Raw genomic sequence first — 18,798 nt, forward strand, 5'->3', positions numbered from 1 at the left:
AAAGGTGCAATTGCAATTGAGAAGCTATACTTAGAATCATAGAATCATAGAGTTGGAAGAGACCAGAAGGGCCATCAAGTCCAACCCCCTGCCAAGCAGGAAACACTATCAGAGCACTCCTGACATATGGTTGTCAAGCCTCTGCTTAAAGACCTCCAAAGAAGGAGACTCCACCACACTCCTTGGCAGCAAATTCCACTGTCAAACAGCTCTTACTGTCAGGAAGTTCTTCCTAATGTTTAGGTGGAATCTTCTTTCTTGTTGTTTGGATCCATTGCTCCGTGTCCGCTTCTCTGGAGCAGCAGAAAACAACCTTTCTCCCTCCTCTATGTGACATCCTTTTATATATTTGAACATGGCTATCATATCACCCCTTAACCTCCTCTTCTCCAGGCTAAACATGCCCAGCTCCCTTAGCCGTTCCTCATAAGGCATCGTTTCCAGGCCTTTGACCATTTTGGTTGCCCTCCTCTGGACACGTTCCAGTTTGTCAGTGTCCTTCTTGAACTGTGGTGCCCAGAACTGGACACAGTACTCCAGGTGAGGTCTGACCAGAGCAGAATACAGTGGCACTATTACTTCCCTTGATCTAGATGCTATACTCCTATTGATGCAGCTCAGAATTGCATGGGCTTTTTTAGCTGCCGCGTCACACTGTTGGCTCATGTCAAGTTTGTGGTCAACCAAGACTCCTAGACTCACATGTACTGCTCTCAAGCCAGGTGTACTTCAAGGGTGCTACACTCAACTCTCTGAAATACTAGTCACTTCCGCTGAAAGACAGATGAGCCGATGCTCAAAATGAGGATCCCCTAAGAAGCCAAGCCTGAAAAAGCAGAGAAACCATTCTGTGATGTCCAAGAACTCACAGCAGATGAACATTTATCTCCACTGTTTTAAACCAGTCAGATCCCAATCTTTCCTCTTTTATTACTGTTGATTTGCTACTACTGTTGGGTATTTTATAATTTTTTAAGATGCATTTTAGCGCTTGGATTGTCATAAGCCGTTCTGAGAGGCAAACTCGCTGCCCACCTGCAAAAACCAGGATAGAAATATAATCAATGAACTAACATTTCCGTTCCGCTAATGAAGTATTTCAGTGGCCAAACTCAAGCATACATCCTTCACCTACATAGATGAATCTCCTGTTGTTGTTTTATGTGAATGAATGCGGCACCCATGCATGTGCAGCCACGCCATAGCAACTAAAACTATCAGCAAAAATATTTAACCCATCTGTGGTGGTCTTCAAAGCTTTTCAGACAACTAAAAGGAAAAGGTTAAGATCTATAAAGCTATAATCTCCTTTAGATATATGAAATCAATGCTAATCCGATGTACCTTTCAGAGGTGAGCCACTAACACTGTAATTCTTAATATCCCATCAGTACAGGGGTTGCCATACATCCAGAATTTTTTCCTTAAAAAAGTTCAACAACTTTGAATTTCATTTCCCCCCAAAAGCTCCATTTTACTTCTAGAAATCTGGCAACCCTAATCAGTTCACTGTTGGGTATAAGTGTGAGTGGCGCTGTGGTCTAAACCACTGAGCCTGGGGCTTGCGGATTGGAAGGTTGGCAGTTCCAATCCCCGTGACGGAGTGAGCTCCCGTTGCTTGGTCCCAGCTCCTGCCAACCTAGCAGTTCGAAAGCACACCAGTGCAAGTAGACAAATAGGTAGTGCTGTGGCGGGAAGGTAAACGGCGTTTCTGTGTGCTCTGGCTTCCGTTGTGGTGTTCCGTTGCACTAGAAGTGGTTTACTCATGCTACATGATCCGAAAAGCTGTCTGTGGACAAACGCCGGCTCCCTCGGCCTGAAAGCGAGATGAGCACCACAACCCCATAGTCGCCTTTGACAGGACTTAACCATCCAGGGGTCCTTTACCTTTACAAGCTGCAATAATGGTATGAAACAAGACTAACCTAAGAAGAAGACTAGGAGAAAGCCTTTAAGAACAATACTTGGGAGTTTCACCAAATACTGAATTTATTGAACCATCTAGAAAAGTCATGCCCTATTTTTGTATCAGTTCACTGAGCATCTTGACAGTGATGCCCTAATGGAGGGCAGTGTCCCCACTTCACAATAAAACAAAAACACCCAAAAGAGCCTAGTGGTCCAGCACCCTGTTCTCATAGTGGCCACCAGATCCCCATGAGAATTATTCTGTATGTTAAGTCTGCAAGCTGCGCATATTCTGTCAGCTTAAGTTGCCAATGTTCTTCTTTAGTTGGGACCTTGCTTGTTTTCCATTCTGGGCTAACAAAACATGGGCCGCAGTAATAACATACATAAATAACCTTCTTTGGCACCTGGAAATTTCAGTCTGAATTAGCCCCAATGAAAAGGACTCTGGGTTGGTGCAGTTTTTTTGGAAAAGTACTTTTAAACATTTTTTTCCAATTTATCATGGATGGATTCTATGAGATCTTTGCAGGGGCTTCTTGCGAACTCCAGTTAAGCACTTCCTAATTTTACTCACCACTCTGGATCTGGGACTGAACTCATACCCCCACCTTACAACCTTCTCTGGTAAATGTCCAACCACTCCAAAGAAGCTACATAGAGATAGCCATACAGATCACCATCCTGGGTGCTCTGTCGGTGCATTTTCAATAACATACTCTTGAGAGTAGATGGTATGGACTGGATCCGATATGCTCGGTTGAATTTGAACGATTTACCGTATTTTTCCTTGTATAACACGTCGCCGTGTATAAACCCCCCCCCTATTTGGGGGGGGACTCCAAATTAAGAAAATAGGGGGAGATTGCTCAGCATTGTTGAGCTTTTTCTTGCAGGGGTGGCCCAGATTTGTTGAGGGTTTTTAGGGGGGATTGCCAAAAATCGCTCACCAGCCTGACCTACACTGCCACTGATACATGTCTCAAAACCCACCTATCGTCTGTCCCCGCGCCGGCAGAAGCCACCAATCGCCCGCCCTATTGCCGCAGCGACAGCCAATCAACACAAGACCTTGACAAAGTCACCAATAGCACACCAAGTAGCCACTGACAATCCATGTATAAGACGACCCCAAATTTTTAACATACTTTTTTATTTAAAAAGTATGTATACACGGAAAAGTACAGTAATTTAAAACTTGAAAAAGGGAAGGACAAATAACCACTGCAAATTTTCTTGGGGCACCCAAAGTCGTCTTCTGCCTGTTAACCAGCCCTAACAGAAACCAACTCTGGAATACTCATGCCAGAAAAGTCTTTTTTTTCCCCAGCCTTTTTTTCCCATCTTCATTTTTGATGGTGATGCGGCGGAGAAGGAACATCGGGGACAAGGGATTGGAAAATATGATTAATTGGATTTCTTAATCAGTTAATTTCTCTGTTTTTTAAAAAAAGTTTTAATTTGCTTGGCTGCCTTTATTCCCCAAACTCTTTAAACAATTTCAGCTACCTAGACTCTTAGAGGACATAAAGTGGTGATGGTGTAACTGGTGTTTGAACTTTGATACTACAGCCCAAACTCCTTCAAGAGTCACAAAAGCCACAGAAGCGCAGCAACTTAGTTTGCATACAAGTAGCTATCAGTATCACACTTTGAGGATCAGGCTCAAAGTTAGTCCAGCATATTGTTAGGTTGGGTTGAAGCAGTTTTTTTCTGATGACAAAAACCTCCAGGAGCCTGCATTCCTGCTGCCATATATAGTTCCATTTACTAGTACTCAGTGTGACTATTACACAACTTGTATTCAACACATAGCCACAAGCTTGACTAGAAGGAGACTAGGTGTGGCCAGCAGGGAAGAGAAAGTAGCAGTGATAGCAGGAAAGGAAGAATCAACAAGGGGGACAGGAATCTACAGGCAAGGCAAGCTTTCCTAAGCAAAAAGAGAGAGATGGCAACTTGGGACGGCTGCCCTGGCTCCACACAAGAATTGGAGTCAAAGTTGGAGAGCCAAAGGGATAGGGTGGAGGAGATAACCTTTAGGCAGCTGTTAACAAGATGTCTCTTAATCAGAACTAGCCAGGTTTATATTCAGCAGCAAGGTTGAATCTGCAAAGAATCGCTAGCTCCAATAGGCTGCTGGTTCGGATGAAGATTCTGTTATGGACAGAATCTTCACTTCCCATCTGACTCTGGTCTTGACTGACCCACCATATTTAAGCAAGAGCCAATGGCACAGCACATACGTGCCCGCTTTACAAATGGAGCAAAATACAAAAACTTTAGGATGAAACACACATGGAAGGGTGGAGGGAAGAGGCAAGCATCTTGGCACAGTTCCTTGCATCTCCCCAGAGCTACCAAAACCAGGATTATGCAAAGTGAGGATGTAAAATTACCCCACTGTGCTTAAAAAATTATACATTCTGCTTTTCCTGGAGCTGAATATGCATTGTCTAAATGCATGGTGTTCTTATTTATGTGCAATGAGGATATTGCACCATACACGACAGGGTTCCTCAAACTTGGCCCTCCACAATTCCCATTACCCCTGACCACTGGTCCTGCTAGCTAGGGATCATGGGAGTTGTAGGCCAAAAACATCTGGAGGGCCAAGTGTGAGGAAGCCTGGTACACGCAGTTCCTGTGAATCTCCTCCCCACTTTGATATCAAAGGACTGTAGTTTCTAGCAGTTGAGTATGCCGCCATATTGCCCTTTATATTATTTCTAGCTTGCTGGCTGTGCAAACCAATCAGCAATGGCCAGATCAACATTAGGAGTTTTGAAGTTGCAAACCTGCTTGCTTTAGCGAGAGGAAATGCTCAGCTTACCAGTAGCACTGGGACCACAGCATCACACTTTCCTGTTATCAGTCAATTACTGTAATCGCCACAATGTAAAGATAAGTCCACAGAACGGCCCCAAATGCTGATTTATTGCCCACTTTCCTTCCTAAGGAGCATCGCTGCAGAGAGTCAGTCATTCCAAATTCGTGATTTATACAAGAGAAAACCAAGACTAAACTGTGCCATCTGAGTGAATGATGCCATCTCGACCTCAAACAAATTAACGTAACGTAACATGCAAGTCAATCCAAACTTGGGATGCATTCCAACTCTTCTTGAGGAAAAAAAAAGCCAAGGAGACCACTACTGCCAAAAGCAACAACAAAAAACCCCACCAAGCATAATATTTAAAATAATCCTAGCTCATCTGAAAGTCAGGATAAAAGCATGCTTTCTCGTAATGCAGCATCTGACTAGGATGAGATCATTTGGTTCCAGATTGTATAAAAGGCACACAAAATTCCACCCACTATGAAGTAGATACACAGAGCCTTTTAAATATTACCTTAGCTGGAAAACAGGTTGGTGGGCCACAGACGGATTAGAGGGAGGGTTGGGGGGGGGGAAGCCACCCACCCAAAAATAGAGCCAGCCCACTCCTCAGTTTTGCAGTCAGTCCTTTTCACCGTCAAACCCCCAGAAACTACCAATGCATTTGACATTTACCAGAAAATCTTGGCAATTTAAAAAAATTGTTCTCTTTCAAGCCCCTACCAAACTTTTGAGGATTGTCAGTCATCCCCTGGATAATAATCAGCGAAACTGCAGCTCCCATTTTACCAGGTAAGAAGGTGGAGAAATCTGGATCCAGCAAACTAGATCCAGTTATAATAGTCTTACAAGGTAAAGCGACCCCTGGCCATTAGGTCCAGTCACAAACGACTCTGGGGTTGCAGCGCTCATCTCGCTTTACTAGCCAAGGGAGTCAGCGTACAGCTTCCAGGTCATGTGGCCAGCATGGCTAAGCCACTTCTGGTGAACCAGAGCAGCGCACGGAAACGCCGTTTACCTTCCCGCTGGAGCGGTACCTATTTATCTACTTGCACTTTGACGTGCTTTCAAACTGCTAGGTGGGCAGGAGCAGGGACCGAACAATGGGAGCTCACCCCGTCGCAGGGATTGGAACCGTGACCTTCTGATCGGCAAGTCCTAGGCTCTGTGGTTTAACCCACAGTGCCACCCGCATCCTAATAGTCTTAATTTCATCTAAATATGGGCAAGGGAAACAATGAGAATGGCCCCTACTCCTTCCGATCCTCCTCTCTTGGTCAACGCCAGCTACCTTCTTCCAACATATGAACCAAGACAGAGTTCCTTTGAACATAAAGAGAATCAGAGTTTCTCAGTTTTCTGAGAATTTTAGAAGGCCATATCCTCTCAGCACTAGTTTTGAATTTACAGAGCAGTAGCATAGTGAAATACCCCAAGATGTAATGGGACGCTACCATCTAAACCACTGAGCCTCTTGGGCTTGCTGATCAGAAGGTCGGCGGTTCGAATCCCTGTGACAGGGTGAGCTCCCGTTGCTCAGTCCCTGCTCCTGCCAACCTAGCAGTTTGAAAGCACACCAGTGCAAGTAGATAAATAGGTAGCGCTGCAGCAGGAAGGTAAACACCATTTCTGTGCGTTGTGGTTTCCGTCATGGTGTCCTGTTGCACTAGAGGTGGTTTAGTCCTGCTGGCCACGTGGTCTGTAAAGCTGTCTGTGGACAAACACTGGCTCCCTTGGCCTGAAAGCGAGATGAGCACCACAACCCCATAGTTGCCTTTGACTGGACTTAACCGGCCAGGGGTCCTTTACCTTTTTACCTTTTCTTCTTATTTTCTTATCCCTTAGTAGTAAAGTAAACCTCTGTCGCCTTGTAGGATATCTTCCGGAGAAGATAGGGAGTAAATCATACACAAATCCAGAGTGGAATCCCTAATACGATGCCCCCATGCCCCCTTCTGGCAACTCCTGCAGCCAAGCAGGGGCCAAACATGTTGTTCTGCTTTCCTGCGGACCACATCAGCGAGGCAGAGAGAAGGACCTTGCCATCTGGGCATCCCAGGACCTCCAGACACACTGATCAGCCTTGCGTACCATGGAAGGTCACTTCAGTACTGCCAATCTAGTGGTTTGACCTCACCCTTGGAGGCACCCTCTTAAGACTGATGGATGTCAACAACAACGAAGTACTGAAGGCACAACTACAGTATTTTTTGCACCGTAACACTCACTTTTTTCCTCCTAGAAAGTAAGGGGAAATGTCTGTGTGTGTTATGGAGGGAATGCCTACGGGTGGCGTGCCTACAGATTTTCCTCCTCTAAAAACTATGTGCGTGTTATGGTCGGGTGCGTGTTATAGAGCGAAAAATACGGTAATCAGTGTTAAATGTTCCTTCACATGCTTTCTTTGTTACCATGATAAAGAGTTCCTCAACGGGTCAGATTAAGGTCCACCCAGCCCAGCAATCATTGCAAGAGTCCTGGCAGCCAGCAATCCCGGGTGGTCCACTTGAAAATGGTGAATTTTGTAGTTTGATAGTGAATTTTGGACACAATGGAGAGGTAAAGGATTTTGGATTATCATAAAAGATGCAGGAGGAAATGATTAACAATAGGGGAGAGGGAAGTCCAAGAGAATCTCATTTTATGGATTTGATATTGTTTTTGTGTATATTTTTCTTTGTTTGTGGTGGTTGTTGTGTTTGTTTTTGTTGAAAATTTAATAAAAATATTATTTAAAAAAAAGAAATTGCAAACACATCAACAGGTCAAAGATTACGGGATATTGAAGAAGTGGAGTTATAGTTCTAGGTGAAATTTTTGTGGAGAATAGTGCAAGGGACTGGGTCTTGGGTGAACAAGTTAAATCCTACTTGACACATAACTAAAATTTTGGAGCATCTGAAGGGGATGAATCAGGTGTCAGGGGTCCATGTTTGCTCCAACTTCAAAACACAGCAACCCAGATAATTATAAACACCACACTTCATAAATTCATGAGTTCAAATTCTAACTATAAATGTTTCTTATGTGACCTCCAGCTACATAACTGGCAATCCTTTCCCAATCATCAGGGCTGTGTGCTCCTGGAATTCCACACCAAGAAGAGTGCAGTTCTGCAACAATGAATAGTGTAAATTACTACCCTCCTAGTTTTTGTGATTTTCTTTTATACGTCTCTAAGTCCTAAGGTGATGGGACGCGGGTGGCGCTGTGGGTAAAAGCCTCAGCGCCTAGGGCTTGCCGATCGAAAGGTCGGCGGTTCGAATCCCCGTGGCGGGGTGAGCTCCCGTTGCTCGGTCCCAGCGCCTGCCAACCTAGCAGTTTGAAAGCACCCCCGGGTGCAAGTAGATAAATAGGGACCGCTTACTGGCGGGAAGGTAAACGGCGTTTCTGTGTGCTGCGCTGGCTCGCCAGATGCAGCTTTGTCATGCTGGCCACGTGACCCGGAAGTGTCTCCGGACAGCGCTGGTCCCTGGCCTCTTAAGTGAGATGGGCGCAAAACCCCAGAGTCTGTCAAGACTGGCCCGTACGGGCAGGGGTACCTTTACCTTTAAGTCCTAAGGTGGACAATAACATCTCATTCTCCAATCACTAGAAAGCTTGCTGGCCATGCCGCTCCCTGCTTATGAAGTTTCACCAGACACTGTCCAAACAATTAAAAACTTATTTCTGTCATAAGGGCCAAAGGAAAGCATCCTGTCTTTTTTTGACTAGGGGAAGGTTGAAGCATTGTCAGATTTTTATAAAACCACCAAAAGCGGTGCAGCGATAAAACCGCTAGCACGTTTGCAAAGCTAAGCAGGGTCCGGTATGGTTTCAAATTGGATGGGAGACCATGTGCTGAAATGCATGCATTGCAGAGGGTTGGACTAGATGACCCTCAGGTCCAACTCTTTGATTCTAAGTCAGTGTGCCAGCTCTGCTGGAGAAACGCCAACTCCCCCATATAATGCTTTAGGAAAAACCCACCCTACTGAAAGTGATATTGAGAATGGTTAAGAGCAATTGCAAAACTGAGTAAGAGAAGCACAATCATGTAACTGTGTTAAGGAGCCCTCCACCCCGATTTCAATTCTAAAGAAACCCAATTTGATGCTTGAACTCTTCCCCCAATTTGCTCATTTTGCGCTAGCTCATCTTCCTTCTTATCAGTTTTTTGCTTCCCTCCGCTCCGATTTGGAGAGTTTTGGTTGCTGTGCATTTGTGCACAAAGGTTTGGTGCTAAACTGCAGAATTCCTTTCAAACCACTCCTGGAAAATTACCACCCCAATATCCCTATCTCAAAAGGCACCATCTGAATCCCCATAAAAAATGCATTGGTTAAAAGAAAAACACATTTTTATTGCAATTTTTTTTAAAAAATCCATGATTTTCCTGCAGTAAACCCATATGTGACATGTTTTCAGATCCCAAGAAAAATGAGCTACACACAAAAGAGAAAAAAAATGCACTTTTTATGTAGGCAAGTGGTTGCTATGAGCAACCCATCTTTCTTCCCCCGCCTCACCCTAAAGCCGAGGATAAGGGCAGTATCCATTCCCCAGGCAGATGTCCCAAAGATTCCAAGTTGTGAGGACATGGGATAACCCTCGCCTCTCTAATAAGCAAACACAGCCCTGCTAGAATTCAGAGGCAACGCAATGCTGGAGATCATTCAAAACTCCAAAGGGAAAGGGGCAAAAATCTACCTGCCGCCTTTTACGATAGCTCAGAAACCACTCTGGATAATGAAGCAGCACAATGCCACGGGTATCCGTGCAAAATGCAGCAACAGAACATCTACCCACAGTCAGCAGCGCTTGCAGCAGAACGGATTACATCATCGCTTTGCAGAGCTGAGCCAGTGAATACGCTCAAACCAAAAGCACCCAGCCAGATGGAGATGCTTTGCCTCTTTCTGCTCCTGCAGTTATCACCTGCCTCCTCCTACCTTTGGAGCTGAAAATGTCACAAAATAAAATAAAGAGAGAGATCTCCACCTTGCCCTGATCCCCCTCTTTTTACGTGGGCTTCCAGATGTCAGAAAGAACTCAGCTCACAAAAAAAACACACACCTGTTTTTCCCTCTCCCACCCCAAACAAAGCAATCTGATGAAACCTGCTTTTAAAAACCTCAAGCAAGAAGCCACAGATGGCATTAAACTCAAAGCAAAATTGGGACGGCAACCTGATTTCTGGACAAATTCAAAGGGTGGGGTTTTGTAAACGGAGGACAGGAAGGTCACTCCCTTTTCCATTTGTCATTAAAAGCAAAAAAACAAATTTCCTTCCTAAGGGCGAGGCAACTCCACTGCACTAAACACTCTTTTCCCCAGATGTGCATTAAAAAAACACACACACAAAAACTGGTGGCAACTCCCTTTGTTGCTCAGCCCAGCCAGCTGCTTCACTCACATTGTGCTTTGCCTATTAAGTCAGCGCTCTGTCCAGTGGCGAACACTAGTGACATAAGCCACACTAAGGGAACACCCATTTTTTCCAAGCTCTTGCTGCCTGCCTGAATTCAGCCGGCTGTAGCCAGCTCCCTGCTCAGAGAACACACAAATCAGCCCTCTCATCAGTATAAAAATGCAGCGCTTACCTTTTGTTTAACCATGTGGCTCTTATAAGGTCTGCATGGTCTGTGCTAGTTTCTTAAGATCCACCTCTGCTACGCAAAGCACTGTCTGGAGATGAAATAGTCTGTGTGCATTTTCCTGCGTTATTCACGAGTGAATGCACCACACACACACACACAGGCGTTATGAACCATTCCTACTGCAAAACTTTCACACCGTTTTGCCTCTGTTTGTACCTCTTAGGTTATCATCAGCAACCATAAATGTCTGGAGACCTTTGTCTGCTAGGCACTAGGTCAAGAGTTACAGCTATAATAACAGATCGATAGATAGAAATATAGCTCTCTTCTAAAAATATGTGAATGACCCGCTCCACAGCAAAGAGAGGGAGGAAAGCCACAGCAGCCCTGACTATAAGTGAGGACAGCCACAACTGTCAGCTTTGTAAATTACTTTGTAAATTATCAGCTCCTAATGGTGTTTGAAATTAGCCAGGCGCTTTTTACACCTGACTATCGGCCACCTGCGACCAAGATGCCCAGGTGCCAGAATGGTACCTGATGTCTCCAGCATCTAGAGGTGCATGCCTGGGAATCACTGGATCTTGACTGTTTTCACACACAAGCAACACATCCTGTAGAAGTCTATCAGCTATATTTTATCAGAATGCATTTCGGGAACCAAAATGCTGCTTCTGTGCGGCCTGAGCAGAAGCCGGGAACGTTATACAGTGGTACCTGGGGCTACATACGCTTCAGGTTACAGACTCCGCTAACCCAGAAATAGTACCTCGGGTTAAGAACTTTGCTTCAGGTTGAGAACAGAAATCGTGCTCCGGCGGCACGGCGGCAGCAGGAGGCCCCATTAGCTAAAGTGGTGCTTCAGGTTAAGAACAGTTTCAGGTTAAGAACAGACCTCCAGAACGAATTAAGTACTTCACCTGAGGTGCCACTGTAGTTAATTGTTGCAGCTTGTCGTCACTTATCCCCACCCCACCCCAATACCTTGCTCACAGTTGTGAAGAATATTCCTACGTTTTGAATGGTCTGTGGAGCCATTAAGAGGTAAAGGTAAAGAGACCCCTGACCATTAGGTCCGGTCGTGACCGACTCTGGGGCTGCGGAGCTCATCTCGCTTTATTGCAAGAGGGAACCGGCGTACAGCTTTCGGGTCATGCGACCAGCATGACTTAGCCACTTCTGGCGAACCACAGCAGCGCATGGAAACGCCGTTTACCTTCCCGCCAGAGCGGTACCTATTTATCTACTTGCACTTTGATGTGCTTTCGAACTGCTAGGTGGGCAGGAGCTGGGACCGAGCAACGGGAGCTCACCCCATGGCGGGGATTCGAACTGCCGATCTTCTGATCTGCAAGCCCAAGAGGCTTGGTGGTTTAGACGGTAGCACCACCTGCGTCCCATTACATCTCGGGGCATTTCACTATGCTACTACTCTGTAAATTCAAAACTAGTGCTGAGAGGATATGGCCTTCTAAAATTCTCAGAAAACTGAGAAACTCTGATTCTCTTTATGTTCAAAGGATGTCTTGGTTCATGCTGTTGGAAGCAGGTAGCTGGCGTTGACCAAGAGAGGAGGACCGGAAGGAGTAGGGGCCAAGCTCACCCCGTCGCGGGGATTCGAACCGCCGACCTTCTGATCAGCAAGTTCTAGGCACTGTGGGTTTAACCCACAGCACCACCTGTGTCCTACCATTAAGAGGTAGGAATAGGCTAATATTTGTGTGGACTCTCCCTGGATAAAGTGACTTTTCTTCCTTAAGTTCTCAAAGTTCTTAACCTAGCTCAAGGTTGTCATCGGAGCTAGCCAGATGTTTAACTCAGAATCGATCGCAGTCAGTCCATCCTTTGAAAAATAAGACTTGAAAACAATCTTGCCCAAAAACAGCAACTAGACATTCCGTATTGGTGACTGTGACCTTGTTTTAAGGACCCATGTGCCCTCTAGCTTTACACCTGAGTTTCTAACACTGCTTGCTTCCTACTATTCTAATGCTTTGTAACCATATTCCCCTCCCCACCCCTAAGCCTCCCACTGGCAGCTTCCTTCAGATGCAAATGTTAAACCATAGTTCAGCATTACAACGATGGAGCCTCCATCCCAGGCTCAACTGTTCCCCTCTTCATCTTCTAAAAGGGCTCCAGGGAGACCAGAAGCACCTCCTTTAGATTAAGCGCAGTTTGGTGCGCCGCAACCGGTGGGTAATCATCATGAAAACAAGCCAGTTTCATAAGCGTGTCTCCGCTAACAGCAGTTAAGGTGAACCATGGTTTCTCTGGGTTCGGACAAACTGTGGTTAATCAAAAATGGAGGGAGAAACAGCTGAGCTCCTCCTCACAGCAGCATCGGAGAAGAAAAGGGGAACACGCAAAAGCCAGGAAGGAGGTTAGGTTTGTTCCCACAGAAAGTTCACAGTCTGTTGGGGGCACTGGATTAACATTTAACAGGAAGAAAGACTGCTGAAAACGTCTCTTGGAAAGGGCAGAAAACTTCTTCTGAGCTTGCTTATTACTCCTGTCTGAGAAGAGCATCTTTTCACCTTACTTTAAGGGGGGAAATCCATCCCATACCACCTGCCACACAGGAACTTGCATAAGCTTTCTTTCCTGTTAACTGATAATCCAGGAACTCTCTCTGGGGCTCAAAAGCACCCTGATACTAACTCCTAACCAAGCTAATAATCATTGCTATAGTGCCAAGGTAACATATTTTTCACTTGTACAGCACTGCTTAAAAAAGCTTCTTTTAATCCTTCCTTTTAGGCAATGCAATCTGATCCCAAACCAAGCAAAAATGTTTGTCACATCCTGAAGGAAAAGGGTGCCTTGTTGGGGAGCCCCATACCCAACAAACTCAAATGTTTGCCTATGTTGGTACGTCTCCCAAATGGAATCCATTTAGGACCAATGCAGCAGTGAGTAGCGAGACTTATTCACTCTTGTTTGTGTTTCAATGGGGGACTTTGCTCAGTGGCGGAGCCTGTGAGTTACATGCGGATTCCTGCAACACTGGGGGGTTGGACTAGATGACCCCCAGGGTCCGTTCCAACTCTTGTTGTTGTTTAGTTGTGTCCGGCTCTTCGTGACCCCATGGACCAGAGCATGCCAGGCACTCCTGTCTTCCACTGCCTCCCGCAGTTTGGTCAAATCATGTTGGTAGATTCGAGAACACTGTCCAGCCATCTCGTCCTTTGTCGTCCCCTTCTCCTTGTGCCCTCAATCTTTCCCAACATCAGGGTCTTTTCCAGGGAGTCTTCTCTGCTCATGAGGTGGCCAAAGTATTGGAGCCTCAGCTTCAGGATCTGTCCTTCCAGTGAGCACTCAGGGCTGATTTCCTTCAGAATGGAGAGCTTGGATCTTCTTGCAGTCCATGGGACTCTCAAGAGTCTCCTCCAGCACCATAATTCAAAAGCATCAATTCTTCGGCGATCAGCCTTCTTTATGGTCCAGCTCTCACTTCCATACATCACTACTGGGAAAACCATAGCTTTAACTATACAGACCTTTGTTGGCAAGGTGATGTCTCTGCTTTTTAAGATGTTGACCATTAAGTTGTCATAAATGGATGCAGCCCAAAGCATCTCTCATCCATACTGGAAGCTATTGGCAATTGTACTACAGTGAAAATGGAGACCAGACCTACTATAAGGAGCTATTGTTTATGTTTTTAAAAAAGACTAGAGTACAACTTTGATCATAAACAATGGAAGCAGATGTCTAATTCCAAAAGTATACAAATACCTGGAAACTGCTGAACCACTGTACTTCTACCCACAATAAAAGAGAGTGGATTGTGGACCTAACTCAAAAGAGGCAACAGCTAACATTACCAAGCAACAGGTAAACTGCACAGTGATGCTATAGGACTATGGCAAGACAAGAAGTTTTGGCAGCTATGCCTGCTCATCGGAATGACTATAGCCAGGCTGAACTGCCAGGTCATATGAAAAGGAAAACTACCTAGCTACCTAAATGTCCAACAATCGGAGAGGAGGAAAAGGAAAGCAACAATCAAGACATTGGGGACATGGTCCAGAACCAAACATAAGCTATGTGTCAATACTACTGCTAATGTCTGGGGCACTGTATACGATGGCTGCTTTAACCTGACCTCTGGCCTTCCTTTTTGTCAATGGAAAAAGACTCAGAATAGAAAAGTTAAGGACACTGTGTAAGATCAGATGCCATTAATCCACAACAACACAAAATTGCAGAGCCAATTCACTATAGCAAAATATGCACGCTACCGTCAAGTGTAAAACAGTGGTACCTCGGGTTACAAACACTTTGGGTTACCAACTCCGCTAACCCAGAAGTAGTACCTCAGGTTAAGAACACTTAACCCCAGGAGGAGAACAGAAATCGTGTGGCAGCGGGAGGCCCCCATTAGAGAACGCGCGCCTCAGGTTAAGAACGGTTTCAGGTTAAGAACGGACCTCCGGAACGAACTAAGCTCGTAACCCAAGGTACCACTGTAATAGCACAAAGAGAAGCAAAATTCACACCTCTTGCCCCCCCCCCAACGTCGGAACAGAAAGGAAGCAGGTTAAATCATCACTCAAAGGACCCCCAAATATGCCGTCCATATGAGAGGAAAGAGACGAGCGCTCACTAAAAAGGCCTGGTGGTCCCATTGAACTTCAAATCCCGATGCAAAGTACTAGCCAATGCCCCCAAATTCATTTGCTGTGTCTGTACAGATGCATACAGCTTCTTAATCACAACACAACAGTAAGCAACATTAAAAACCAACAGGTTGAGATCACCAATATGAGCCTGTGGCTTTGCAGCAAGGGGTGGGGCAAACTGAAAAGTATAAAGTTCGAAGTACACTTTCCAAAGCAGGATACAACAGTTGCACACACATCACTTAGCAAACTCCTCACCTTCTACCAGGTAAACAAATGCTTGCAAACCGTGCTGCTGGGCTGCACCGATAGTCAACATAAAGAGAAAGCCTTGCCCTGTATCAAACAATGGGCAGGGCCTGTAAGCAGCTGCTGCTTGCTAAGCATTTAACAGGAGCAGCTGAATTATCATTAAAACACGTTTGAATCCTCCACCTGAGCTTGCTTTTCAAGCAATCACTTTGGAGACTATCAGGAAAGCCCTGAGGTTACTCCAATCATGGTAACATTTGACCACAAGCACGGAAGCATAGCTCTGTTTTGTCGCCACCTACAAGTGTGTGGTGCATCTTCAAGTTGATTCCTTCTTCTAGACGAGGAAATAGTTTTAATTCCTCCTAACCAGCAGTGGCATGTTTTGTTTTGCTTTTTAGCACACATCTCTGAATATTCGCCATGCTGGTTACAGCTAATGGGAGTTGGAGTCCAACAATGCTTGGCCTAGATACAGATGCATAAAGGAAGGTGGGAAAGGAAGGGGGGGAATCTGTCTGAAGATCTATGTTCAGTTGAAAATATTTGCATAATGAGACAGTAAAGAAGAGCGGAGAGCTGCTAAAGATCAGTCGATAGGCAGGAACACACGCATGAAAAAGACGAGGACCTGACTGTGAAAGCCGCAGAAATTTCGCACAGCATCTGATGCCAGTAATATTTAGCACAGGAATCCCGACTGCAGTTTTGCATGTTATAATATGTATTAAGGCCGGGACTCAAAATGAAAAGATTAAAAAGTAAATCGCATTAATGCAGCCTAGTGGCAAAGTCAATATTTTTATTCAGCATTTTCATCTTCCAAGAGTCTCCTTGGCTGGGAATTTTCCGGCATAAGTGGCCACTCCAACAAAGATCACATTTGTATTACTCTTTCTCAGACCTATGCTTTTAATATCCATAGAAGGTTATCAGATGGCAAAGATGAAGCACATATCATGCCAGCCCCCGAAAAAAGCCATTTATAGGCTTGATTACTTCCTAGCTCTTTTCTGCCTGCAATATCAGATTATTAAACCTGTAGCCATTTCCATCACACGACCAGAGTCCCGTTATTATTATTTTTTCAAGAGACTCTACAGTGTTACATCTGGAAACAGAAATGGAAAATGAGGTCACATACCAGGCATTTTCTCGCGTAACTTTCCTTCTCAGATGCCTTTCGAAAGGATCAACAAAAAGGTTACCAGGAAACAGTGTCAAGTAAGAATGCTGCCACCATCTTCTAAAATTAGACGCGCATTGACACCTCTTAGGCCGAACCAAATGCCGTCACCGGGCCAGGGTTCTCTTTTTTCTACGTTTTTAACAACAAAGCTTTGTATGGTCTCTACAGTTACACACACAAATACCCTGCACCAAACTGGAAATGATGTAGGCATTTATTCATTTGCCCCCCCTCCATTTGTCAACACTTAAATTGGAAACTCAATGGGGTTTTGGCTTGTGGTACTCAACAAAACGACCTGTACATTGACAGCACTATATATTTTTTAAAACAGCTCATCAAAATGAATCACTGTTCAATTAATAATAAGGTTGTTATAATATATAGAGCATGTTCTATACAGCATATAGGAATGAACCATTGCTATTTGGTATATTATAAAATCACCTGCAGAAAATCACCAAGACAATGGATCCTAGGCTGCAACTGAATAAATGATGAAACACTAAATACATTTATAGGTTCAGCAAGCTACATGACTATTAACCAACAAACCAGCCTGCCATTCTTCGAGTATCACCAACCCTCCATTTTCTTTGGCTTCCATTTGGTAAAAAAAAAGAGAGTCACATATTTCTAAGAGAGAGGAAATTATACCAAGCCCTTTAATGCTAATTAGCATTCACACACACACACGAAGCTAAACGCAACAGCTGAGTACAGGGCTAAATCTCAAGCATAATCAAAGCAACAACTTTAAAAACGGGGTTTTTAATTAAAAAAAAAATCAATATACTTGCTTATAGACCCTGAAGCTCACTGCTAAAACAAAACGGTCCCTTCTTAAAAAGGGAAGACAAGGGCAGCTTCAGGTTCTAGGAATTCACTGCTTCAATGCAAGCACAAACTAGGTCAGCGCCAAACGTCTGGCTAGCCAAAGCCAATTCTTGCTGAACTTAAATTACCTCCCCTTCTTTCTGTCTTGCTTTCTTCCTGAAACAGCAGATCTTGAAGATACAGTATTTCTTCCACCATGGCTGTGCGTTAAAGATTGGGGTCTTCACGACACCCATAGCCCGGCGCACGACGTCTGCTTGGACATCTTCCTCCCAGACCCTGTGAGGACGTCAGCTTGCTCAACAGTTGCTTTGACTGGATTTGCTACCAAATAGGCTTTGGCAATGATTGCTTTTAATCCCCTGGTAATACCAAGCTGCAACTGTTCACAGCTAACGACAGGACATGGCCAGTACTGCTATAGGGAAAGGTCCCAGACAGGGGTAGTGAAAGGGCTGCAAATACCGTATTTTTTGCTCCATAAGACTCACTTTTCCCCTCCTAAAAAGTAAGGGGAAATGTGTGTGCGTCTTATGGAGCGAATGAAGGCTGCGCAGCTATCCCAGAAGCCAGAATAGCAAGAGGGATTGCTGCTTTCACTGTGCAGTGATCCCTCTTGCTGTTCTGGCTTCTGAGATTCAGATTCCCCCCCCCTTTTTTTTCCTCCTCCAAAAACTAGGTGCGTCTTATGGTCTGGTGCGTCTTATAGAGCGAAAAATACGGTATATCTTAGCAGAAAGAGGGGCTACCGACAGAAGCACTGAATTGCAGGAATTAAGAATGCTAACCAACATGCTAGAAATAAACTCGCTTAGGTTTAATTTGTGTGCGCTGAACTTAAAGAGGGCTATGCATGCAAACATTTTACCCACTGGTTGGTCTGCTGTTAATGCTTTGCCTTAAGCTAAAACTTTCGGTTATCATTAATATTACTGCTTTGGAAAAGAGTTCTGGTCAGTGTTTATCTACCCGCGGCATGCCAACAGTACATGCTTTATTCAGCGCCACACCAACACACGCGGTTAGAAACTCAAGACATAAAATCTAATCACCAAATGGCACCTTAAACTTGGGCTGCAGTCGCCACAATGGCAAGTCTAGACCAGGGGTCAGCAAACTTTTTCAGCGGGGGGCCGGTCCACAGTCCCTCAGACTTTGTGGTGGGTCGGACTATATTTTGGAAAAAATAATGAACGAATTCCTATGCCCCACAAATAACCCAGAGATGCATTTTAAATAAAAGCACACATTCTACTCATATAAAAACATGCTGATTCCCAGACCGTCCGTGGGCCGGATTTAGAAGGCGATTGGGCTGGATCCGGCCGCAGGGCCTTAGTTTGCCTACCCATGGTCTAGACCAGTGTTTCCCAACCTTGTGCCTCCAGCTGTTTTTGAACTACAATTCCCATCATCCCTGACCACTGGTCTTGCTAGCTAGGGATGATGGGAGTTGTAGGCCAAAAACATCTGGAGGCACAAGGTTGGGAAACACTGGTCTAGACACTGTTCCCCTTTCCCTGATATTATTATTATTATTATTATTATTATTATTATTATTAGATTCCA

General features: G+C 44.8%; 1 protein-coding gene across 6 annotated transcripts in view; it reads right to left on the reverse strand.

The window, feature by feature from the left end:
* The window catches only part of TRIO (trio Rho guanine nucleotide exchange factor), a 255,311-nt gene that overhangs the window by 197,337 nt on the left and 39,176 nt on the right, over positions 1-18,798 (reverse strand). The window contains exon 1 of one of the 6 annotated variants that reach the window (XM_081919104.1): positions 17,358-17,442. The exons of 4 other annotated variants lie outside the window; for them this stretch is intronic. In XM_081919104.1, coding sequence (XP_081775230.1) covers positions 17,358-17,427 — 70 coding nt within the window. In that variant the 5' untranslated portion in view covers positions 17,428-17,442. Of the gene's footprint in view, positions 1-10,329; positions 10,349-17,357; positions 17,443-18,798 lie in introns of those variants that run through there. One more of the 6 variants, XM_081919106.1, reaches the window with a different exon arrangement.

This window comes from Podarcis melisellensis (genome assembly GCF_964234715.1).
Source record: "Podarcis melisellensis genome assembly, chromosome: 7".
Taxonomy (NCBI): domain Eukaryota; kingdom Metazoa; phylum Chordata; class Lepidosauria; order Squamata; family Lacertidae; genus Podarcis; species Podarcis melisellensis.